Below are 25,590 nucleotides of genomic sequence, written 5' to 3' on the forward strand. Positions count from 1 at the left end.
ACTGTGGCTGTACTGAGATAAAAAAGCAGTTGAAGATAAAAAGGAGAAAATAACAGCAGAGACAGTGAAGGGAGCATCGTGACAGACTGGAAAAGATGACCCTCACCAGGAACTGTGTGCATGTACATGTGTGACACGGGTTTTACTTTTCCCGCCCTGGTGTGGTCTTGTTTTTCTCACACATTTTGGTCACATTTTAGTTTCCCCTGCCTCCACTGCTGGGCCGGATGTGTGATGGAGCCAGCTGGTGGTTTACAGTTGTGTTCGAAGGAAACACAAATCCTTTGTTTGGAAATGAGTGGATTATCTCCCACACTATGTACATGCTACATTATTGTGATGTCTCTGTTGGCTGGAATGGCTAAATCAGATCTGTTTGTCTGTGTGTGTTGTTATTTAGCTAACATGTTACAGGTTGAAATTAATTAGTATAGGTACAAATTACACCTAATTACTAGGGGTGTAGAGAATGCACCATCCAGATATTTGTCTTACTTTCAATTTATACCTTACTGACACCTATATGAGTTGACATTTATTGATGGCAGTGTACCAATATCGACATTCTTCTAGAAGCATATCTCAGCACTTGGAAGCCATCTTGGTAACACATCTTATGAGCAGTTAATCTGAGGCATTTTTTACACTAACTTGCATTTCAGTGGTCACTAGAATAAAGCAGTAACAGTATTATCCAACACCAGTCAAATCACCATTCTTAAGAAATCCTTTTTCTTCTCTGGAAGGTCCCGCTGTCTTTGTTCTTACGAAATTCTCCCATAAATGTAAATTCAGGAGTCTTTCGAAGACATGTCTTATAATGTGTCTTGTATTAGTGGCAGTTATAGCTAACTATTAGCGGTGTAATACATGGCCAAATGCTGGTGCTGATGCCAGTGGCCAAAGGCCTTCTGGAAGGATCTGGGGCATCACTGAATACACCAGCCTGCATCATATTGGATCATATCTACACAACCTCATCCAAATAACAACAAAACATAAGCGCTTTGTGAAAAAAAAATATTTTGCTTCTTTTGGTATGAAAATGGGTATCCTTTTCAGTTTGATAGGATAGTTTGTTGAAAAGCTGCAAAAATGGACTAAGGAAAAGAGAATGATAAAATGAGCTGGTGCTTATATAGCACTTTTTACAACATGCCTCCTTCATATAATAGAATAGAATAGAATAGAATGCCTTTATTGTCACTATACAGTTGTACAATGAGATACAGAGCATCTCCTACTCAGTGTAAACATGCTGGGGGGGGGGGTACAGTTCTGCAGCGCTATGTACATATGGACAGTATTAACATATAAGTACCTTTCTCTATGCCTAAGTGCTTTTCTACTTAACACTCACACGAACGCATCCAGAGGCATGCAGACTGGAGCAGCCAGGGATCAAACCACCAACCTTAGTAGATGACCTGCTCTACTTCTTGAGCTACAGAAAACCAGGACGCCCAAAAGCCCAATCCAAGAAACAGCTTGGCTTTTGGTATTCCAGTAGTATGGAAGGAGCCACAGAGTCACTTTGGTGACTTTTGTTTAGTCAATATTTCTGGATACAGTTCTCAAACTAAATCATCTATCAGACCACATAAGGTAGGTTATGGAAGGTTAATCTAACCTCCCATCAGCAAAGAGACCTGTACCACATTCAGATGAAATGCCACCTCCCATTTTTACTGGCACAGTTGATAGGATCATGTTTTGTCTCCAGATGTGCAACATTCTAGTGATGAGGACTTTGAAGATTCATCTTCTAGTAGCTCATGTCCCCCCTGTTATGGCTGTGCCCCCAGCTGAGAGTTCAATGCTAAGTCAGCGGGAGTTAAATGGCGTAGCACAAGATTTGGATCCACTAAATCTAAATGGCTGAGTTTCTTGGGTCTAGGCTCTGTGAGGAAAAACGTCCTGGCGTCTGGAAACAAATTTTGTGGCGTCATGAGAAAGATCTTATTCCATTCTTTGAAATCCATGATTACTTTTGGGCACATCGTGAGTATGAAGAAGATGAGTGGAAGCTGTTCACTGCTGTTCACAAATGGACCAAATGTGGAAAAAAATTATTTGTATTTTGTGACAAAACTGTTGAACTGTTTTAACTGATTATTGTTGAATTTGGTCGTATCAGTGGCTTTCTGGAAAACAGCAGAAATTGTCTTTTTTGATTGCAAAGTGTTGTAATCAGCAGCAAAAATTTAAGGTCCAGGCAGCTGATTCCCTGACAGTTAAGGAATATTAAGGTATAGTCCTAGTTCTGTCACTGTGGCTAAATGATCAAAGATGATATGATGAGGAGCTGTAAGAAAAGAAACTGGTTCTTTATTGAGAATAATGGTGTCGTTTTTTTCCTGGAGTCAAAGAAAATATCAACAAAATATCAACAGCTTACTGAGACTTACTGGTAAGTTAACGTAACGTTTCAGTGGTAACAAAAAAGGAAAACTGCACCAGTGAAATTTGATTTCACCACCATCAGAATTCTCTCATAGATTCTCTCATGATATCTCTGATGATTCATGCAGTACTCCCTAAAAAGTGTTCAAAAGTCACACGTAGAAACTATTATCAGAGTGTGGGAATACAGAAGTCTGCAGAGTATAAAAAGTCACATTTCATATTATAACCTTTTATCCAAAGTACCGTCCAGACCTCAGCATTCAGCAAATATGAGGTTGCAAGTCAGAATTGCTGAATGAGGGTAGTAATTTGTGAATCCATTCCACTTCCATACTCGAGCAGAGCATAAGTTGATTTGCTTAAAATATTTAAAGAATTTGGGCCATCAAGAATCTTCCCTTTTACGCCCTGATATGTAAAACAAATCAAATAAAAACCTCTTTTCACACAAGAAATATCTGTAATGGACTGAAATTAAGCATTAGCTTGAATGACCTAAAACTTAAATTGTCCCTAATATAATTTCAGCTCTAGAGTTGTGCAAAGTAATGTAACCGCCCTCTTTTTTTGTCAGTATTCAGGACTCTAATCTTTATCCAATAAACTCTGTTGGATTCCTCCCTATGTTAAAGCTGGTAGGCAACAGCTGCTGAGGCGTGATGGATAGAACTGAAGCTGTGATGGTCTATTTTTCACCAAACTTTATTTTTTCAGGATGCAGTTAAACGTCTCTGTGATGGAGTTGTTTGTCGTGTATTGCGCACTCCCAGCCTTTTGCTGGCTTCTGTTCCTAGACAGTGGGAGTGCAGATGGGCATAATCCTGCATTAATCTGCCTAACCCTGTACTTCGTAGTCTGGGTTTAACGGCGCTCTGATTAAAAGCCTCCCCCTCCCCACCATGTCAGTCATTAGTTTAATTAGATCACTTGCATGGCCTCACTAGTGCCAATTAAAGGAATACAAACTGAAGTGCCCCAGCAATGTAATTTTATTAGGATTTTTTTAAACACTCTTCACAAGTTCAGCATGAATTCCAAATTCACCCAGCAAATAAAACCCGTTCTCCCAAACCTATCTGCCTGATTAATTCTATTTTTGAGCTCAGCGCAGTGTAATCAGTGATATATTTCTCACAAAATGCTATGATGACTGATAGAAGGGAATCCAGAGTGTAAGTACTTGTATGTGAGCATACCCCACCACTCTGACTCCCTGTGGGAAGAAACTCTCTTGGAAATGGGCATCTTGTGATTTAATGCCCCACCATCATTTTCCACAGAGTGAGTGTGGACCACCTGACCTGTGTCCTTGATGATCTTTTGAGCTTTTCATATTGGCGTGACTAATGCACCTCTCATGGAGCGAGGGATGCCAATATTTTTCTCTTCCGTCCTTCAGCAGCTCGCCATCCAAAGCGGCCCAGTTGTCATAAAGTAGAGTGATGCACCCTATCAGGATGCTTCCAATGATGCAGTCCATTTACATGAAATGCAGCCCTCTGTGTGGTGTTTGCAATGATGTTTCCAGTTGTTCAGTTATTTATTAGTCAGATGAAATTCAGCAGTAATGTGATGGCTATACTATGTCAAGGAGTGGACTAAATATCAGAAACACCTGATTAGGAGAGGTTTATTATTATTACCACCAAAACAAGTTGAAAAACTTCCATGTACAGTAACGGAGTCACTACTTGCTCACTACCGACTTTGTGGCTTGGCATATATTATCTCCCCCTGCTGGTAATGCAATTTCTTCGTTGCTTCGTTGGATGTTGGCTGCTTTTTGTTCTGTTCTATGCCAAGTTGATTCCACCCTGCTTCAATAATGTTGAGGTCTGGGCTGTAGGGAGGCCATGACTGATGTGTTTTGACTGCATTAGCTGAGACTCCTGCAGACAGTATTGAGCAGATGCATCTCTTAGGTCCTTCGTCAGGTCATTGCTGGGTAGTTTCTTATTTCTTAAGGACTTGACTTTCAGATATTGTTTATCTCTTGTAGATAGTGTTTGATCTTTTGTCCAGTTTACCTAAAATTTTTAAGGATGCACTGTAAAGCATGCTAAGATATGACAGATTTTCTTCTTAAAGACCTTTGGGAATCACTTTATTGGTGAAAAAATACAATTGTATACCTGTCAAACTGTGTTATTGTTGATATTTTTCTTGTAGGTTCCACAAATGGGAGCAAATTATATACACACACACAAGAACTTTATTATTCCCATGGTTAATTTTTGTGACATTTATATGCTCAGTGCAATAAAAATAGAAACAGGAGCAGAAACAGAAACATCATGTGTGGAGTCGCACACAGACCAGAACAACAAAAATACATTTAAAACAACATAATAAAGCTCTGTTGCTGAAACAAAGATGCAGGATACAGACACAGGATCGAAACCTTTTAAAACTGATTCTTTGCTAAGTTACCTGTTACATGTAAACACAACACTAGTTTGTCCCTTGAGTTAGGTGCCCTTTATGTGCTGCAGTGATTTATTGGTCAGTTAAATCATTCCTCTGAAAATGTTCAGGAAAAAGGACTGTACTGAAAACGAGAAAAGCTGAAAATGAACCACCAGTCAGTGTCTAAAGAAAAACTTTGACAGACTTTCAGAAAGCCTGCAGAACTTTTACTTAAGACCACTTAAAAAAAAAAACTAGCTTGGCTAGCAAGCTGTATCTATAAACTGTATAAGTATAATAGACAGATGTACATATCAGCTAAGTAACAGACTAATAAAATATTGAATAGCATAATAAAACGTTAGACTTTAATTCACTAAAAATGTAGCAAAACTTTCTTAGATGGCATGTACCAGACAGCAGGGTAGAATATTAATCGGGTAAGGAATTAAAAATGCTCAGTTCAGTTCAGCGACTCTAAATAGTAGAGACAGACACTCAAGAAATGTTTTGCTAATCTTTGGATTAGCAAAAACATTTCTTGTATCAGCCACAATGCTGTAAAGTGGAACATTATAACATTGGAGTCTATAGGGCCGAACTTTCATACCCATTGGTCATGGAAAATCCCCTCACTCATATTTTTGAAAGTTAAGTGGCTGCTAACTTCCTCCTGTTTCCGTAGCAGCTGTAGCAGAAGTGGTGCTCTGAAGATTCACTGTAAGCTTGAAGATCAGTAACCAGAGCCTGTAGCAGTGGAGTACTGGTTGAAGTACTCAGCCTAGCTCCAGGAAGCTTCAAAGCAGTGCAAGGACCACCAGTACCAGCTGCAATCCAAGATGGGGGAGTTAGACTTCATCCATGACATCAGATACTCCCTGAAGAAACTGATGGTTACTGCTCTGTTTTTAGTGTCACAAAGTAGGCTCACCTAATTTATTTAAGAAAGCCTCTGCTACCACTACTGTACATACACTTCAAATACTATCTATTCTAGTGAAAGACAGAACTAATGCCCCCAAAATAGATCTGTTCATCTGAACAGAATCAGTTTTTTGGGGGATTTACTTACTATCATGCTCATATCATTGAGTATGCATCAAGAGACAAATGACTAATGCTAGCAGAAAATAAATATTTTGTGTACTTTTACAAAAATCACACAAGATGAATCTTTGAATGTTTGGAGAGCAGAGCAACAGCCATTAGCAATAGCGAACATTATCCTGGTAACTTAAGAAGTAAACAAGACTCAATTAGTACAGTATGTGACTTTATCACTTTATCACTGAATCAGCATTTTTATGCAAAATGCTGATTCAGTCTAAACTAAATGCTCTTATGAAATGAATAGTATTTCATAGCATTATTAGCATGCTGCTTTCTCTGTCTGTTTACTTTGCCCCCTTGGACTGACCAGTGTCCCCAGAAAGACTGCTGGAGCTAGACAGTCTGGCTTAGTGGAGCTTAATTACAGTAGGTTTGTTTGGTCAAAATGGTTGCCCGATATTTAGTTATTTCTTACAGAACAGTTATAGGTTGTGTCTGTACATGAGACCTCTTGTTTTTTTCTAAATCACTTTTCACCCCACTAGGGGAGGGCAGTGGTGTGAAGTTGTCTTGTGAAGCTTTAAATTACTTCAAAGAGTGGAAAAGTGATGAAGTGTTTACACCATGAGGAAAGGGTAAAAGGTGAGCATATCACTTAGGCCTTTGTTTGTTTATCTGCAGGAAGCTGTTTTGGGGGCCACACACACACTCTCATTCCCTTCCTGTACTGTATGTGGGCAAGCCAAGTGAGTCCTGAGTGATTGCAGGAAGTCAGGATTGGCCTCTCTGGGGAAGAGAGATAAGAGTCTGGCACAGTGCATGTGTGTGTGCATGTACAAGTGGATTCAGTCTAATGCAAGACCATCTGCACTCAGCTATTGCTAATAACAGACACACCTATAGATACACAACTAAAGCTAGTCAAACAAACCTGTGTGCTCTAGGTTCAGTGTGTTTGAAGTTGTGTTTGAGTGTGTCGTGTGAATATCACTGGTGATTTCCTCTGCTTATATAATCAGACACTCTTTGGGTGGTTGATAAAAAGGGAAATTTCTCTGTGGTGTTGGGGGGCTATCGGTGCAACACCCAAGTTAACCTAACAGGGAGGCGAGTAGGACTACATCTCCCAGTACACCTTGGGTTATTTTAGACTCCCCACAGAGCTGCTGGAAAAACATGCACAAAGTTTGTCTTGGAACAAGTAGAGCAGAGGTGGGGCAATTTGAATTAAATTTGCATGCTATGTCAACCCTGCCTGAGAACTGCAGGGTAAATAATGACTCTGTTGTTTAAACCAGGATCCACACTGGATCCATAAGACTTTGAAAATGCCTTTGACCCAGTTTTACTTTGAAAAGCTGGCATGACAGAGACTGAGACTTTAGGAAACTATGATGCAGAATCACTGTGTTTTAGTTACCTTCCTTTTAGATTAGCAAAGCTGCGACACCAAGAGTGCAGTGGGTCAGCAACGATCCTCAGTAGTGGCTCTCTGGTTTATGACAGCGGGAAAAGTTACACAGAGAAACAATCTCTCTAGCGGTCTCTCTAATCTCTATAAAAGAAAAAAAACTGCTCTCCACCATGTCAACAGCATAATGCTGTAAAGTAAATTTAACAAAATAAATTTGGCAATGAAGGAAGCACAAATGTGGTTAGACAGAAAATGTGCAGTTATCTAAAGTAAATCCAGACCATCAGCCACATGTAGCTAAAGGCATACGCTTTATTTAGTGTTTGTAAATGTCATCAATATGGTCACCCTGGTTATACTTAAAAAGTGTATCGGGCAAAAAAGTTTATCTGTGCTGTCTGTTCATGTGCTTTGTGTCAGTGTATTTCTGGCCCTAAATGTGCTTGCTTGACAGTAGCAAAGATTTTTGTACCAAAGTGTGCTAGTATAACGGCACCAAGGTATTTCTGTCCTTACATCTGGTAGCATGATGGTATATAGCTCATATGGAAATATGCTAGCTAACATATTTCCATGCATAAATGTGGTAGCACGATAAAGAACATAACTAGTCAATGTTAAACTTAAATAATTGATAGGGCAAAATAAAGTAAAACCAAAAACAAGCGACACTACTTAATAGTAAGTTATTAAAATATGTTCATATTACTTGATTCCAACTATCAGTTATAGTCTTCGTTCTGTAAGCTGGTAGACATGAATGTATGTGAGTTTGTTAACTGACAACAATACAAGTAACGGAGGGCAAAATTTTGCTTTACACTGGTGTGAACGCACCATTACATGGATGGGTGGGATAATAATATGTAACACTTTAGGGTTTTAGGGTGTTTGTTTGGCATCAACAGGTAGCAGCTCTACAGCATAGCACCAGCTTTTTCAGGTACACATTTCATCTGTTCGTGAATGCAACTATCTAATCAGCCAATCACATGGCAGAAAGCAACTGCATTTCAGCACGTAACCATTTTGAATGTGAAAGAAAGATGATTGACGTGATTGTGAACGTGGCTTGGTTTTTGGTGTCAGTTGGGCTGAGCAGCTGACCTGCCCATCAGAAAGTGCTGATCGACTGGGATTTCCCTACACTCCCATTTCTAAGGTTTACAGAGAAAACAGTGACTGACAACAATGTGGTGTTAATGTTAGAGGTTTAATAAGAATTGGCAGATTGCTTTGAGCTGATGTGGATGATGTTTTAGTGGCACATTTGGGCCTGTTAGTATTTGAGCGGTATTTAATCGCAGCAGCCTACCTGAGTATTTTTCATTCCCATAAGACCAGAGTGTTCCCGTCTTCCAATGGCTGATTTGACCACGATAATGCACCATGTCACAAAAGCTGAAATCATTCCAAACTGGTTTCTTGAACTTTACAGTAAGGCTGCCACGATTAGTCGACTAGTCACGATTACGTCGACTATCAAAATCGTCGACGACTGATTTAATAGTCGACGCGTCGTTTGAAGCTTTGTAAGATCCCAAAAGACGCAGGAATAAGTAGTAGGATTTAAGAGTGTAATAACGGACTGAAACAGAAGATGGCAGCACTGCATGTACAAGGATGCCAGCTGCCGTTAAACCCCGAAGAAGAAGTAGCTGTGTCCCAGAATTCATAGCGCAGCCCAGCTCAGTTTCCAACAATGGCGGCAGCTAGTTAGTTTTAATATTACTCTTATTATTCTTTCTGGGTCACAAAATAAACGTTTAATATATTTTCAGGCGAGAATGTAGCTGTATAAACCTCAAATATCTGCTCAGTTTATCAAGACACCACATATTTTCAAAAGCGCTCCGACGTTTTCGGAGACGTCTGTTACCCACTAGCTCGATAGTTAGCCGGGAGCAAGGCTCACTAGAGCCGTGAGAACACCGGACTCCCGGCAAATCGTTTTCAAACCCACCGCCGTCTTTCGCTACTCAGGTTAAACATATATAAGTCACTTAGATAACTTCAAAATGTTATTGTTTGGCTTTTTTTTAGTATTTTATTTGTTCCTGAGTAAATCAGTTTGGCTGAGATTAAAGTTATAGTTTTTACACAGCTGAATAAACGTCAAGCAGACAACTGATTATCAGAAGTGTGAGATGCTGGAGAATTTAGTCCGGTGTCCTGTTATATTTTAGATAGCAAGGAGTTTATTAAACTTCACCGAAACAATCTGCAGATTTCATTAAAATTTAATAAACTATCATCTTGCCTTTATTTTTAGTTAGCACATACCTTAAACACTTACAGCTGTAAGCTAATGATAGTTATATAAGAGCAGATGCTGCTGGTGCAATAAGCTGTACGTTTTACGTACAATGGATGATGATCTGATTAGTCGACTAATCGCAAAAATAATCGGTGACTAGTCAACTATCAAAATAATCGTTTGTGGCAGCCCTACTTTACAGTGAGTTCACTCCACAGTCACCAGGTCTACATCCAATGGAGCACCTTTGGTATGTTGTGGTGGTGGGAGATTGGCATCATGGGCGTGCATGCTGACAAATCTGCAGCATCTGCGTGACATGTCAACATGAACCAAAATCTCTGAGGAATGTTTCCAATACCGTGTTGAATCTACACCATGAAGAGTTCAGGGAGTTTTAAAGGCAAAAGCGTACTAGCAGAGTGTACCTACTAAAGTGTTTGGTGAGTGCATATATGAGCTGAGTTTCTGCAGCTCAGCCGGCTTCACTATTATGTATATTTTGTGCTACAATTAAATCTGGAGAGAACTCTGTTTTTGTGACACACTCACTAAAAGTTCCAGGAAGTCAGATGGAGGAGGAACTCACGACAGATGGTGTGTTTGTGTGAAAGAGAGAGAGACATGCAAACAGCATGCTTATCTGTGGCTTTGGCACTCACATGAATGAGCTTCTCACCACGTCAGCACTGAGTCACGTTTACTGGCCTCCGTCTGATCAGAGTGACTCACATCAGATTCCTCGTTTCTCACATGTCTCCTCAGTGCTGCATGTTTTCTGGTGTGTTTGTGGTGATGTAGAGTGCAGATTGTACACATTTGGACAGCAGCAACATTGTTTTGTTGTTCAGTCTCTCCTTCAACACAAAATTTCAAAGGTTGCTGGATACTGCAGCGAGTTTCTTGAACAACTTCCTGACATAATGAATGATCTGTCTTCAAAATGCATTAAATTGTGAATTCCTGTGTTGTTACATTAAAAATTTTATATATTAATGGTTAGCTTAAGCTTCCACTCACATAAGTGTTGTTTCTCAAGCACCACCACTGGATGTTTTTCACAGAAAAAAAATCTGTCGAAACTTACTCAGCAACCACAAAATGTTAGTGGCTAACTTTTGGGGGAGAAAAGCGTAGTCCCTGTGGCAGCTAAAGAACACAACTAGTGAATGTCGGGCTGAAATGGGGCAGTTTATCAACTTCAACCCCATAATTTTTATTCTTGTACTTTACTAGAGTAGCTTTGCATAATTTATAGTTTAAAATAATCCTTCTTTAGTTCATATCGGGCCTTGATGGAGCTTCTCAGTTCATTCACTGTCTGAAACAAGATATTTCAGCTTCTCACTGTTTAAGAGAACTTTCTGCTGATTGGCTGTCCCTTGGAAAAAGAGCTGAGATACTCTCTCCTTATGACATCATACAGAGTCGAAAGAGGAAGAAGAAACTGTTTACAGCAGTTTAAATATGAAGCTTTATCTGGCAGCTGGGACACACTTCAATTGTTTGATAAGAGGATCCACCACAGGAACTCTGTGACTGGAAATAAGAAAAAAAACATAACTTGTTCTGAGGCTGCTTGATTAAAGTAGAAATCATAATTAGGATGATTATGGTCAGTATTATTGATCATAATTATTTATGAAACTAACAATTATCTTGCTGTTATCAGTTATAAGTTAAAAATATCTCTTTTCTTTCACATTTTTTATTTAAACTTTAAGAATAATTTGAATGAAAAAGTGTAGAAAAGAGAGAGTTTACATAAAGCCCATCTTACAATTACAACTGGCTTTACCTACTGCTCTGCTTCCACCGTGGGATGTCTGCGAGTGGAGACTGGGATTGAAGAGAGGCTGAAACAGCAGCCGACTCGGGGGGAGTCTGAGAGTAAAGCTAACAAATCTGGGTCTACATCTTCTAGCTTTCACAAGCTGCAGTGAAAGATCCCTGCCACCGCTCCTCCTTCATGGCCCATGCTCCAAGTATTCTGATAGTGTAGCTTGCTGGTGTTGATTCTGTCACTTATTCAATTATTGAATCATCTGCTAACAGGGACTTAGATGAGCTAGACCTAATGCATAATAGTTAACATTTGCCTGACAAAGAGCTTGGCCGGCACGTTGGCTATAAAAGCATTTTTACAGCTCATTCTGTTTACCCAGGTGGCCAAAATAATAGTTACTGTTGCTTTATGATGTCTGAATCAGTGCACTGGTTTACCGTTGTTTCAGTTTGATAGAAGTACAAAACACAGGCTCCACAGCCTCCTTGTGTAACAAACCATGCGTGTAAGTAGACAAAGTTTATGTTAACTCACTTAACAGAAGTTTGTGTATTTTTCTCTCATTTTTGGCAATTTGATAAACAAAAGTGAGACCAAGCTTAAAAAAACGGATCTAAAATGCTTTTACTACAATCCTGGTGACTTTTCTTATGTGGTAAATACAAAAACATTTTTCTCTTCAAACCCCTGTCTTCTCCTTTTGTTTCATTTGTGTACGTGAACATTTTTATGTTTGTTATTGCTTGCCTTCTCATTTTTCCATCTCAGGCAGACACAAAGGACTCTTGGTCTATTTTCCATTGTCTAATTTGTCTTCAGTGCATTTACATAAGAAGGCCAACATCTCTCATTTCCCAGACACATGCACTGTCATATTAATATATGTGCTGCAGTTCAGTCATGCGCGTGTTGTCGATTGGGGGGGTGTCTGGGTTTTTATTTTTTAGACTCAGTCCCGTCACTCCAGCTTACTTCCCTTCAAGGATTAGCACACTGACACACATTACACACCCATGCAAGGCTGAGCTAGTCACTGCTGTGTGTGCATCATATCTAAAGAGCCAGTAGTCCTCTAGCTGCTGCAGCTAGAAGCTCTTTGTGGGATTCTTTCTCAGACATGGATTAGGCTTATTCCTAAACTCCCCTCGCAGATAGCCATGGGGTTTATTTGCTCAGGTTTTGAAATATCTGCTGCCAAGAGAGGTTGCACTAGGAATGAATGTTATGCTAAATTAATTTCAGCACTATGCTTTTCTTCAAGAATGAAATTAAACATTCGAAAGTGTTATTTACTGACAGCAGTGGCTTATCTGACTGCACACACATGTTCCTCACACACTCACTGAAGAAAGGTTCGTCCTTGTGGAGTCACCTCGCTCTCTCTCTTGCTCGTAGTGCACCTGGTAGTAGCACCTGATCCACTCTCCCTTGGGCACACAAAAAACACACACACACACACTAAACACACACACACAAAGGAGAATGTTCCCAAGAGAAAACATAGTCAAACACAAAGGGAGAGGAAAAGAGGAAGAGGCCTGGACAGCATAGAGACTCTGCCACATTCTGCTCACAGTAATGATGATATGCTGAGTGGTTTCCTCATCCATCATGTACCTTTATGCACGCGCGTGCATGTGTGTGTGTGTGTGTGTGTTTGTGTGTGTGTGTTTGTGTGTGTGTGTGTGTGTTTGTGTGTGTTTGTGTGTTTGTGTGTGTTTGTGTGTTTGTGTGTTTGTGTGTGTGTGTTTGTGTGTGTGTGTTTGTGTGTGTGTGTGTGTGTGTTTGTGTGTGTGTGTTTGTGTGTGTGTGTTTGTGTGTGTGTGTGTGTGTGTGTGTGTGTGTGTGTGTGTTTGTGTGTGTGTGTGTGTGTGTCTTTCCAGAAAAAACAGAAATCGAAACCATGGAATATGAGACTAACAGTAAAAGAAAAGAAGAAAAAAAGTGGAAATAAAAACTGCAGATGGAGAAGAGCTGCTCAGACTCAAACTGGCAGCACAAGTTTGGATGGAAATGTGTCATACATATATGTGTGCACATATTTCATAAAGTTTTTTTCTTCCATCGCGACAGTGTTTGTTGTTGAAATGATTTAGGGCATGCAAAGACCGCTGTGGTATTTTTGAATGTCTGTAGTCAATAAGTACAAACTCACTAAGACTGTAAATATGTCCAAAAAGATTTTACTTCAGCAGCTTCACAACGTGATGCAGCTTTGTGAGTCCTGCATGGTGAGGAAAGGGCAGGCAGTCTTCAGTGATGAATCAAATTTTCTCTGTGATGAATGTGAGTTACAGTCATCAGGAAAGGCATAAGAGTGCCCGCTTAGCTGACTACTTGTGCCTTTTATACCTTAAAGTATAACACAGTTAATAAAGACTGAACTGGGAAATAGGCAGTTTGTACAGCACAAACAAGCTTGAAAGTCAATATTTATTATGACTACCTTTATTTTTCTAGCATATCTTTATTTTTCAGCACAAAAGTTTAAAATAAGCCCAATTTTATGGCATTCAGAAGCATTTTTACTGCTTTGCTTACAGCATGTGGCTGCTTTGGTTGACAGGTTTGTTCACATGGGCAGTTTTAGATCTGAATGTTTTGGGGAAAAAAAACTATTTTTTGGATCCACTATAAATACTTTATGATGTGTGTCAGTTAGAATGATTCTTTTCTTCTTCTCCTTCCAAAAAATGTTTTTATTATTACATTTCTGGTTGTATAAGTATAATGTAGCTTATTACCTATGGTGACTTAATCCTAACAGGGTTCATGTAGGACTGTTAAAAGCAGGAAATATTTGAAATTTCAACTTTAAATTGTTGATGTAGTGAAGTCTCCCAGCATACATTGGATCATTTTAGATTATATCAGGAAACAGGTAGTGCTGTGTCAGTCATTTGAATTAAATTTGCTTGTCATGTGGACCCCACCTCATAATTGCAGGAAGCCTACATTTCCATTATTAAATAATGTGTCTGTTAATGATTGTGCATTTTAAACCTAAGGTTTACCTCCAGTGTAAACTTGATATAAATAAATAAATAAAGGCCTTCTGGCTGCTCACGTTCCAATTTCTTTTTTTATACTTATGTAAGATAATAGCAAAACATATTAAAAGAGCTGGGAAAATGTCTTGGTGGCCTTAGTCACAGTCACCCCAACAAAAAGAACTGGACAAAAAGAACTGAAAAACAGTGATGCTCTTTTTTGTTAAGCTTTATATTTGAGTAGCACACCTGTGACACTACAAGTGCAGTTGGTTTACTTTACTGTAACTTAGGGTTGGTAAAAGCAGAAAAAAATGTTAATGGACGAAAATCAGAATTACAGATGACTTTTCTTGTGATCACTTGGTAGTTTTGATGTTGTACAGCACACTAAAGTTAACCATCCTGGTAAGACAATGACATAGCTTTTATTTTCGTAACACTATTCACCTTATCAGACATCTAGATTTCTCTGCTAATGTTATGCTCACATATTGTGACATAGCGTTCAACCAAAAATCAAACTTCAAATGTATCTATTTTACCTCCAGTCTGTAGTCCTGTTCATCTGTCTGTAATGTTTTGGAGTAATCTGAGCCTTGGAGATGTTAGCTATCTAGGTATCTGGCTTATTATGAATATAATGGAACTAAAGGGGCATATGGCTCCACACAGTGTCTAAGTAGCAGTGTTACTTGTGATCTTCTTGTGATTAAAATATTCCTGCCAATAGGGCTGGGCCATATCATACCGTTCATGTTAATACCGGTATCATGTTGGGCAACGATAAGAAAATGAAATATCACGATAGAATATGGATAAAACGCACATGCGCAGTGCCTTTGTTTTACACACATGGCGGAAAAAGCACGGCGGCGGCGGCGATGGAGAATGAGAAGGGCGAAAGCGGATCGTTGAATGAAACGGATGGACCAGAGTTGGTTTGTAAAAATGCTGCAACTTCAGTGGTGTGGAACTGGTTTAGCTTTCGTCCGTCAGATACACAACAAAGCACTATTTTTGGTAGAGCGTGCTAGCGGGCCGTCGTTATTACCGTGTTTTTTGGAAAATACGGCACACTTAAAATCAATCCTTAGATTCTTCTGAAAATCGACAGAGCCCCTTATAATCCTTTGTGCCTTATGTATGAATTCTGGTTGTGTTTACTGACCTCGAAACGATCTTATGTACATGGCGCTCGAAAATCTGTCAAATGTTTTAGTACGACTTTGCTAAGTTAGATACCCGCACCGCTTGATGGATTGTCGGAGCATTACGGCTATCGTAGGGAGGAGCCTCGCAGAGTGATACGTACTGTGCTTCAACATAATATTACCGTATTGTGTGTGTATCACCTCTTTTTAAGTTTTGTGGATATTATACATGGTTATGCTGAGGATATGTCGGCCAATTTCCACTGGAAATGCCTTTTGGTTAAACTGTCAGCAAGGAATTTGCATTTGCACTGTTAAATTTTTATATAACTTTAATGTACATAAAAAACAGCTGCTTGTTTAAGTGAAAATACATTGATGGGTTTTTTTTTGCACTAATAAAGTTGTGGAGTTGTAAAGTATTTTGTCTAGTGTCAATTATATCGTCAGTTATATCGTTATCGCAAATTTTCAAATGTATATCGTGATAAATATTTTTGGTCTTATATTTGGACTTATGGTTGTCAGACATATCCAGTAAAAAGAAAACACGATAATGATAAATCATATAGAAACCTTATGCCGTATGTCGTATTTCGAACTGGAATAAGCCAGCAGTAACATGACAGAAATTAGTGTGTGTGTAAAAGCCTAATTAATATGCACTGTTGCTGACATGACTCACACTGGTAGTTTAATAAAGCTGAATGAGAGTACAGTTATTAAATTGCTGTGCTGTGAAAACATCAGTTTCCCAGTGGAAACTATAACTATGCTGCTGTTATCAGCAATGGTCAACAGAGGGGGCCAGAGGTCAGTGGTTCCTTAAACTGTTTAAACTGTAAACCCTTGGTGTGGTTTCAGTGCCAGTCCTAAGACTATTCAGTGCATGTTGTACATGGATTTTTTTCAGAGTGTAAATCCTGAAGCAGAGACATTTTCTTAGTAAAACAGTGAGGAAGCAATGCCACTGCGACTCGGGCTTCCTGTGTTATTTAAACGTCCCTCTTGCCATGTAGGCTCTCTCACACAAAACACAATTTGGTTTTGTTATGTAGCAATACTTTGAACCAACTGAGATTAACCCTGTGAGGTCTAAGTCATCATTGGGTTCCCTAACTGTAACCCTAACTCTATGCTATCAGGAAATATAACTTTTGTTTTTATTTGCATTATTCTCCCACATTTTGGAAATCAGGGAACAAAGAAAATAATCCCTCTAACTGACATCACAAACTATTTAAATTTTTTACAAGGAAGTACATTTACTTTCCTCCACTCCACTTATTCATAGTACCGCATTTGTTTCTGTTTGCAGAGGTATTTGCCTAAAAACCGAACAGTATGTAGCTCGACGTGGATCACGCTGTGTGTAGATTGAGTGCTGATTGGAAGATAAGTGAGCTGGAACAGGAAAGGGAGCACCAGCAGAGTTCAGAACACAGGGAGAGCGAAAAGGCACGAGGCATGAGCTAAAATTGACAGCAGCACCGTGCACCATGCTTTGGCGTCATTTTGCCTTGGATACTCTCAATTTTTGAAACCAGCATGACCAGTGTGGTCAGGTTAAAGATGTGCATGTACAATTGCGCCTGTATTTACCATTAATGATATATCAGTATAAGAGCTCAGAGATTCCCAGATTATACAGAGAGAAAAACAGCAGCATCTTGAAAAGATGAGTTTTTTCAGAGTTTTTTCGGAGTGGCGATAATGTAATTCAGGAGAAGACCGAAGGGATTCCAGCTTCCCCCCACATTGATAGTGCAAACAACACTGTGTCGTCTGATGAAGTCACAGCTGGAACACAACAAAACTAATGCAGTGCGTATTAGCTACCACATGGCTAACCCCAAACCTGAAGTCAACACTAAAACACATCTTTTGTTCCCAGATGTCAGGTACCCATACTGTGTAATCAAATCAGTGCCCTTGAAATGTAGATTACATCTTCTTTATCTTCTTACCCCTCTGAGATCTAAGAAATAGGTGGTAGCCCTAACCTATCCCTATATTTTGGAAAAATATAGTTAGAATGAATAAATAATTGTTTTCCTGCTGACTTAGGAGAACGGTTTAATAAAACACAAATGAGGTCGGTTAGGGTTTGACAGCTTAGACGTCACAAGGTTAAAGATGTGCATTTGCCATCTTCAGTTTTAGGATACATGTCAGAAATCTGTTTTTTAAATCAAACTATCTTTCAATTGAATAGTTTCACATATTTGTCCTGAGTGTCTTTCACGTTAAGTTAAAGTTGTGTAAAGTCTCATGGAGTTGCTTATTTGCTCAAAGTCAATAACCTCACACTGACACAGTGACCCACATCTGAAGTTCTGTAGCCTTCATATGGCACAGATAAACCAGGGAAGCATACACCACCAGGCAAAAAGGGTTACATCAATATGAATTATCATTAGGGGATTGCTTAGCAACCGCAGATGGTTGCCTAGCAACAGCATTGCCAGGCAGCAGTATGGGTGTGTTCAAAAGTCACACTGTAGTAAAGCAAAAGAGCAAAGAAGGGAAATGTTGTGTGATGTGTGATTCTGTGTAGAATCAACTCTTAAATGTAATACTGCTTTTTAGTTTTCCATGGATAGACTCCACCTCCACCATCTTGGACTGCAGCTGCTGACAGTGGTCCTTGTTCAGCTTTGGAAATGTGCTCTGAAAAGACTGAATTCCCAACTAAAACTTGGAGGCTGGAGAGTAGAAAAAGGATTTTAGTCCACAGCTACAGTCGTAGACAGTGGTCATAAAGATTCATAGAGGGTGCACCACACACAACCCTCTGCTAACACCAAAAGTGGGTTGATGAGCTTATTGCTATAACACTAGCTAACTGGCCATGGTATATCTGTAACGTACTTCTGGTTATTTCAGCACGTGTTTAGACCCCATTATGAGCAAATGACTGATTAGAATGAAGTTCTGAGCTCATATATGTTTAGCTGTGGGTCAGGAGGTAGAGCATACAGCTCCTTTGGTTTGTATATTTAAGTATCTTTAGGCGAGATGCTGAACCCCAAGTTGCCCCTGATGTATCCATTGGTCTGTGAATTCTCCAGGGGAATGTGTGAATGTTAACCCTATAATGCCATTTGTATCATATTTCCTACATTAGTTTCTGAGACCTCTATCTCATGACCATGATCAATACTTGCCATAATTTCAAAATGTTATGGACAAAACGATTTTTTGTCTAAAATTAACATTGTTGTTAACACAAAGTTGTCAAAAATGCCCAATGTATCAAATGCCATACAAAAAATATATAATAAATATTAGTGCTGTCAGCGTTAACGGGTTAACGCAGGCTGATCTGCATTAACGCGTTAAAACGGGCTAATTCACGTTAACGAGTTAACGCAGATCCATCCATGTAAGGGGTTACTCAGCATCCACGCGTTAATGCAGCTTAAACACGTTAACGCCATCATCACGACTAATGCGATGAACAATTAACCCATCTGGAGCGCAGACTGACTCAAAATCCCTGAAATGACTCTGCTAACGCATTTCAGGAAGTTTGTCCAACGTGTGTCCATTCTGCGCTCCAGATGGGTTGAGCCCTTTAAAAATTGTAATCGTGTTAATCGTGATGACTGCATTAATGCGTTAACACTGACTGCACTAATAAATATGTAATAAAGATATACCATAAACAACATGATATAGCAAAAAAAATTGTGGATTTTGTTATAAGGGTTATTAAACATCTCAGTTGCAAAAAAACAGAATTTTCTGGCTGTTTTTTGATGGGTTGGGTCTTACGGGGTTAAGTCAAAATTGATAGTATGAATGTATGTGAATGAGGCATGTAGTAAGAAACTGAGTAATCAAACAGAAAAGAACGGGGCTGTGTAAGTAACAGTCCATTTATATATGTATTAAAGCATCGCAGCGGTATGACCCCTTTGCTAGCTTCACTGAGCTTTCAACTGGATGTGATGAATCAACACATCTGACAAAAAAATGATGAGCTTAAATCCTCCCTTACTTTGCTGCAAAAGGTCTAGGCTGCTGGAGGATTCCCATGATGCACTGAGGCTATGACCACACTAGCCCAAAAACGCCGTCTCAGTGTGGACGGGAGGCCAAAACGGAGAGAAAACGATGCATTTTCAAACGAAAAGTGTGGACGTAGCCTGAGTGTTTCACTCACTATGTGTTTATACACCTCATGTTATTATTAATCTCTGGTTCTCTTCCACAGCATTTCTTTGTCCTGTCTTCATCCACTCTTCTCTAGCCGATCACGGCAGACAGCCGCCCCTCCCTGAGGGTGGTTCTCCATGAGCCTTCTTCCTGTTAAAAGCCACCAAAGTTCTTCTAGAAACAAGTCATGCTCCTTTTTATAATGCCAGAATAAATGGAAATCTGATTCATCTTCTACCTGACAGAACCTATATAATGCACATAATCCTATAACAGATGTATTTCCTTATCCTTTTATTAGTCCTCCGTGCTTATCACTGATGCAATGCACAACAACAGAATTCTTACATATATTTCTATTCAGGATTCTCAGGCATTCAGGAGTGCCACGTCTCCTCCCTGTTTTCTGTTTCTGCCACCCAAGCTACATAAGTGTCCTTTCAGATACTCTGGGGACCTGCTGCTATTGATGTTATAGCACTATAGCAGTATACTGAGTGCGGTCAGAGACATTTACACAAGGAAATGACATTCACTGCAGATGATTAAACTGTTAGAGCAATGAGATTCTGTTAAGGAACACATACAGATCATAACATGACTGGACATAAGGAGTCAGCTGGAAAAGGAAGTGATTAGTTCTAATGGTTTACTGACACACTCTCTCTCTGTCTCCATCTCTGTAGGAGTGTTGACAGGAAGTGTGCGCATGTGTGTTTGCTGACATCGTGAGCAATCATGTTCCGGAACAGCCTGAAGATGCTACTGGGCGGCAAAGGTCGCAAGAACAATACCAGTGGTCAGTAAATTCATATTATATGTGTTTTTCACCCGTCGTTTTGTGCTCTGATCAGAAGCTGTGCCTCTAGTCTGTGTGTTTCAATGAAGCCATGTCATGGATGTGTAAATAGATAGATATGTAAAACACGCAGATCATGGGTGGCTGTTTGTTTGGGCACATACAGATGAGTTCTTCTTATGTACACCACTGTTTCATGCAGCAGTGTCTCTCTGTGGCTCTTTGTCACTTTTCCAATAGGTAACACGGACTCAGAGGTATCAGAAGTCAGGATGATCGAAGGATTCACTCGTTCACTCCCCTCCTCTCCTCTCCTTAACCTTCGCCTGGGCAAGAGACCTGGTAGGACTGTCTATTTATCTCAGTGCGTGCTCAATGAAAGGTTTCTCCCACTGAAAACGTTACGTCCAGATGAACAGAATCAACCTTTTGGGGCTGTCTGTGTAGCTCAGTATGTTGGTCGATCACTGTTTAGTATTTGATTGTGTGACGTTTATGTGGTCTTATAAAAACAACAAGTAGTGCTGGAAATATGTGTGCAAATATTAGTCACAATATCTGTGTATATATTTCTGCATCTTATAAATAGAACGTGATTGTAATTATTTGTTGACATTTTTATTTGCATTTAAAACGGCTGATGAAAAAATATTTTTGTTGATATTGCATAGGACTCAGAAATAACTACCAGTAGTGATGGCAACTGTGATATTTTAAAACCAAAACTTGAAATTGTCTTTAAATATAATATATAAACTGTACTGCACTCCTTCCTTGATTTTCTTTGTTCTTGTGGCTTCTTCTCCCCGTAGATGCACTGATCCAATTCTTTTCCTGTTCTGATCCAATGTACATACCTTGATTTTATTTTACCTTACTAATGTGATACTCGTGTTAACCATATGAGGTCTAAATAATGCTAGGAGTTAACCCTAACCTGTACATTTTGACCTGGGAGCAGAGTTTTTGAAAAGAACAGAAACATCATGTTCTGAAAGCACAGGATTAGGGCAAACTCATCAATGATAACGACATAGACCAAAAAGGGTTAATACCTGCAGTGTTTCATTCATTAGTAACCAAGTGTCCACTGTCAGAGCCACAGCCCTGGTTCTTTTTAATGGAAGTACAAGACCTACTTTTCTATGTTGTAACCCAATGAAAATATGAACACACTGGCAGGATATACAAATATTTATAAATCTGCCCTTAAATCTTACATCAGAGCTGTACTTATACTTCCTGAACATGTTTATGATGTTATCAGTATCAGCGTCACTGAGTGATAGTCGAAGGACTTGGAAAGAAAAGCAGCTGGACTTCTTTAAAAAGTTGTGCCAATTGATCTCAATGGGTCACATGATTGGTGAGGGAAGGCCTCACAGCGGTTTCACTCGAAACCTCTGCTGATAATGACCCATACCCTTTTTCACACCTTGGCTTACATCATAGGCGTCGAACTCCAGGCCTCGAGGGCCGGTGTCCTGCAGGTTTTAGATGTGCCCTTGATTCAACACAGCTGATTTAAATGGCTAAACATGTCTTGAAGTTCTCCAGAGGCCTGGTAATGAACTAATCATTTGATTCAGGTGTGTTGACCCAGATTGAGATCTAGTCGCTTTTCTTTTTTTCAAGCTCCATCCATGACCTGGATGACTGAACCTGCACAGACACACTGAGTGATAGGTATGTTTACATTCACAGCTGCACTAGAAGCAAGAATAACTACCAGACAATTCTGCATGCCTTTAGTTGTTTAAAATAACAAAAATGCCAACAAATAGTCTCAATTCATAGCTCACAATGCCGCTCACTCCATGATATTGTAGATTTTAGATACTAACTCACCAGGCTAACGCTAAATGCCATCTTATCCCCCAGCTTGTGTTAGCTTGTTTAACTGCTACAGCGCTGCTGGTGCCACCACTTAGTACAGGACGAAGCTGTAAGTTTTGGGGGGTTGTTGTATTTGTGAACCACACACAGGGAAAATACTTCAAAAAATCTTAACTCACATTATATTCGATTACTTGATCGTTTCGTAGCTAGTAGTTAATGTTTGCTAACTTCAGTTAGCTTAGCCTTTGCTTTTCCTGTTGCTGTAAAGCGAGCCTATATAAAAAATAACCAACCAAAACACTATGTCAGCTCTTTCTCACTAGTATTTTAGTAGTTCATTTTTACTTACCATCAAATTCTAGAAGTCCATACCTGGAGTAATGTTTATAAGGCAAAACTAAAATAGTTTCTAGAGGGTGAAGCTCAACTCCTTCGAAGAAAAAGTCCTTCAAGAATAAATGAAAGGTACAAGACTAAAATACATTTGTGTGAGAAATGTAATAAACATGTTGGATGTACACATGTATACATATGAAATGCATCCTTGCAAATTCAAGAAACCTGCCCGTTGTTGTGAAGCGTCGACTCACGTTTATCATGTGAGTACACTTATACAGTGGAAACCCACAAATGTTTGCCAACAGGAGGAGAAGGAGGACAACCAGTTAGTGTAACATATTGTCAGGATTTCAGGAAAGTCCGTATGGCTGTTAATGCAAAGTTAAATCATAACCCTCCAGCTGCACACAGACAATGGCAGTAAGCTGGGGAATCCTTCTGGAACAGTCTGAGCTGATAAGCTCTGTCATTAAGCGAACGTTTCAATGAAGATGAAACATTGTCAACTGACAACATATTCATTTCTGTCTGTGTCGTTTCATCAGTTGATCTTTGCAAATGCTTTGCTGCTTAAAACGTCATGTTTGGTGTGAAACATGCTGAAACAACAGGATTCAAGCTGCTGGGAGGGTCTGTGTCCTCTTCTGTGTGCATAATGAGTCTATATCATAAGAAATCTATACGCGCAATTTATGCAAATCTTCTTGTAACCATGGTAACACAAGCCTGTTCCTCATTAAGGCACTCGAAGGCAGTTAAAACTGCAGACTGTTTGTGTCATCTGCGCACTATGTGTTTTCTTCCTCCCTCAGACACACAAACACACACACACACACACAGGGCTGTGACCTGTTACACAGCGTATGGTAGCAGATGGGGGTGGGTTGGCCTTTGACCCTGTATTTGATCGTCCCACTGTGCCTGAGTGAGAGAGAAAACACTGAAATATTACACCCAGCCCCCTGCCAAGCTCTCCAATCCTCTCCTCACCTAAACTCTTCTCCCGCTGCTCCTCTTCCTCCTCCTCGGGGCTGATTTGACACACTTGTCTTAAACATTACCATGTGGAGTTTATCTCTCTGCCCTTTATAAAGTACGGCACTAAAGAAGGGAGACTTCTTTAGTTATTGCACAACGTCTACACACACAAACATAGACAATCTCAGATTTGGCTTATTTCTCTTAACCCTTTTTTTTTTTCCCATTGTGTTTTTCCCCCTGTGCTTCCACACTCTTTTTCACCACCCCGGCATACCCCTGTCCTTTGTTTTGTCCTGCTCCTTTCCGTGACTTCTACACATCATTAGTTGCTGACATGGATCCACAGTTTGATCCTGGGAAGAGACACAAATACCTTTGAGGATGTGTCAGGAACAAGCAACACAGAGAGTTGTTGTCTGTACTGATCTCAGATAGAGGCAGTGTGCAAAGTATGTTGTGGTATGTAGCTTGGGCTATAGCAGTAATTAAGTGTAAGCTAGCTTTTTAATAGCTAAAAGTAATTTAATTGGAAATTAAGTTGTTGCTTTGTACAAAAACATTTTTTATTGTGCCAAATATTTAGTTTTTTAGTAATTTAATAATAAATAAATTATATGTCCTCAATCCAGAAAAAGGAGCTAATGCCTGCTTAAGATTTCAACTCACAGTTATGCTTTTTTTTAAGCCACAGATGAACTTTTTGTCAACAGTAGTCTAAGGAGCTTGGAAAGAAAAGCGTCTGGACTCCTTTAAGTTGCTTGAAGATGTTTCACCTTTCATCTGAGAAGCTTCTTCAGTTCTAGGGTCAAATGGTGGAGAGTCCTAGATTTAAGCCGATTTAAGCAGATTTTTGTCAACGGTAAAATCTTTTGGCCACCAACGTTTAGCAGCTTTCATTTTAAGAGCAGTGAATGGATATTTCTTGCTAAAATACAATTTGGGACTTGTATTTTGCTTAGTAAACACTATAATATGATGAATTATTATAATAATATAATAATTCCCCAAAAATAAAGCCTTTGCAGTTAAATTTAGTCATTAAAAAGAAAAAACACAAGCTAACTCTAGCTCAAGATTGACTAGAGCTTATCATATCTGAGCTTAACTGCAAGGTTAGCTTTTAGCTTATTTTCAGTTTACAATATTTGATAAACTTTCTTTGAACAACATGTTTAAACCTCCCGTAATTAACTATGTACGTGCTGTGTAAATAAGCTGCAAAGACATTATTAACATATAATCAGATTTTATGCTGGTATTTTACACTAACTAGCAAAAATTTACTAATAAGTCCAACAGTGTAAAAGATGGACGTAGTTCGGGGGTCAGAAAAGTTCATTCAAAACTGAAGTTGCTTAAATCTGAATTCTTTTTAATGAACACGGGGGGATACTTCAACCTGAAAAACACTTTGTGTTGGATACAATTCTGTGTCTGGTAGACTCTTTATTAATGAGTTTATAGACTCAGAAAGGAGGATTGTTTAGCATATTGTCATTTGCTAATAAGGTTGGGCGATTGGATGAACATATCGACTATTGACGATAGGCCGAGCCTTTCGCCGATCGTTTACACAAGAGCGGTGTATTTATTTATTTGCCCATGAGTAAGTTTGCTAATATTGTTTATTGACGCTAAGAGAAGCGGTCAACCAAAAAAATAATAGCGCTGTTTTAATGGCACACTCTTCCAGCTGTGAACAAATGCACATTCCTCAGAGTGCGCAAAATGCAGCGATTCCTTTACTCAAACTCAGAAAGAACGAAAGGCAGCGGCCTGTGTTCAGAAAAAACACAAAAACATTTTATTTGAATAAAAAAACAACAACAATGGTGGGGAGGGAAACAACGAGAAACTGCATCTTTTTTCTACTATAACCGTGTTTACAGGCTGTTCCAGTGTTTGTCTTACACACTCGACCAAACAACAAATACAAATTAAACAAAAAGTAATTTAAAAATCAAAATGTCTCTTCCAGCCAGCACAAAAAAAAATCTCAGACGTAATG

General features: G+C 39.3%; 1 protein-coding gene across 2 annotated transcripts in view; it reads left to right on the forward strand.

Annotated features, from left to right (window-relative positions):
- Positions 1-25,590, forward strand: part of LOC146389220 (protein TANC2-like) — a 53,923-nt gene that overhangs the window by 844 nt on the left and 27,489 nt on the right. Inside the window, exons 2-3 of one of the 2 annotated variants that reach the window (XM_084926945.1) lie at positions 20,311-20,423; positions 20,664-20,765. In XM_084926945.1, the coding sequence (XP_084783071.1) occupies positions 20,363-20,423; positions 20,664-20,765 (163 nt within the window). In that variant the 5' untranslated portion in view covers positions 20,311-20,362. Of the gene's footprint in view, positions 1-20,310; positions 20,424-20,663; positions 20,766-20,847; positions 22,110-25,590 lie in introns of those variants that run through there. The other variant, XM_084926946.1, reaches the window with a different exon arrangement.

This window comes from Perissodus microlepis, chromosome 4, assembly GCF_051167445.1.
Source record: "Perissodus microlepis isolate ML-2025 ecotype Zambia chromosome 4, ASM5116744v1, whole genome shotgun sequence".
NCBI lineage: Eukaryota > Metazoa > Chordata > Actinopteri > Cichliformes > Cichlidae > Perissodus > Perissodus microlepis.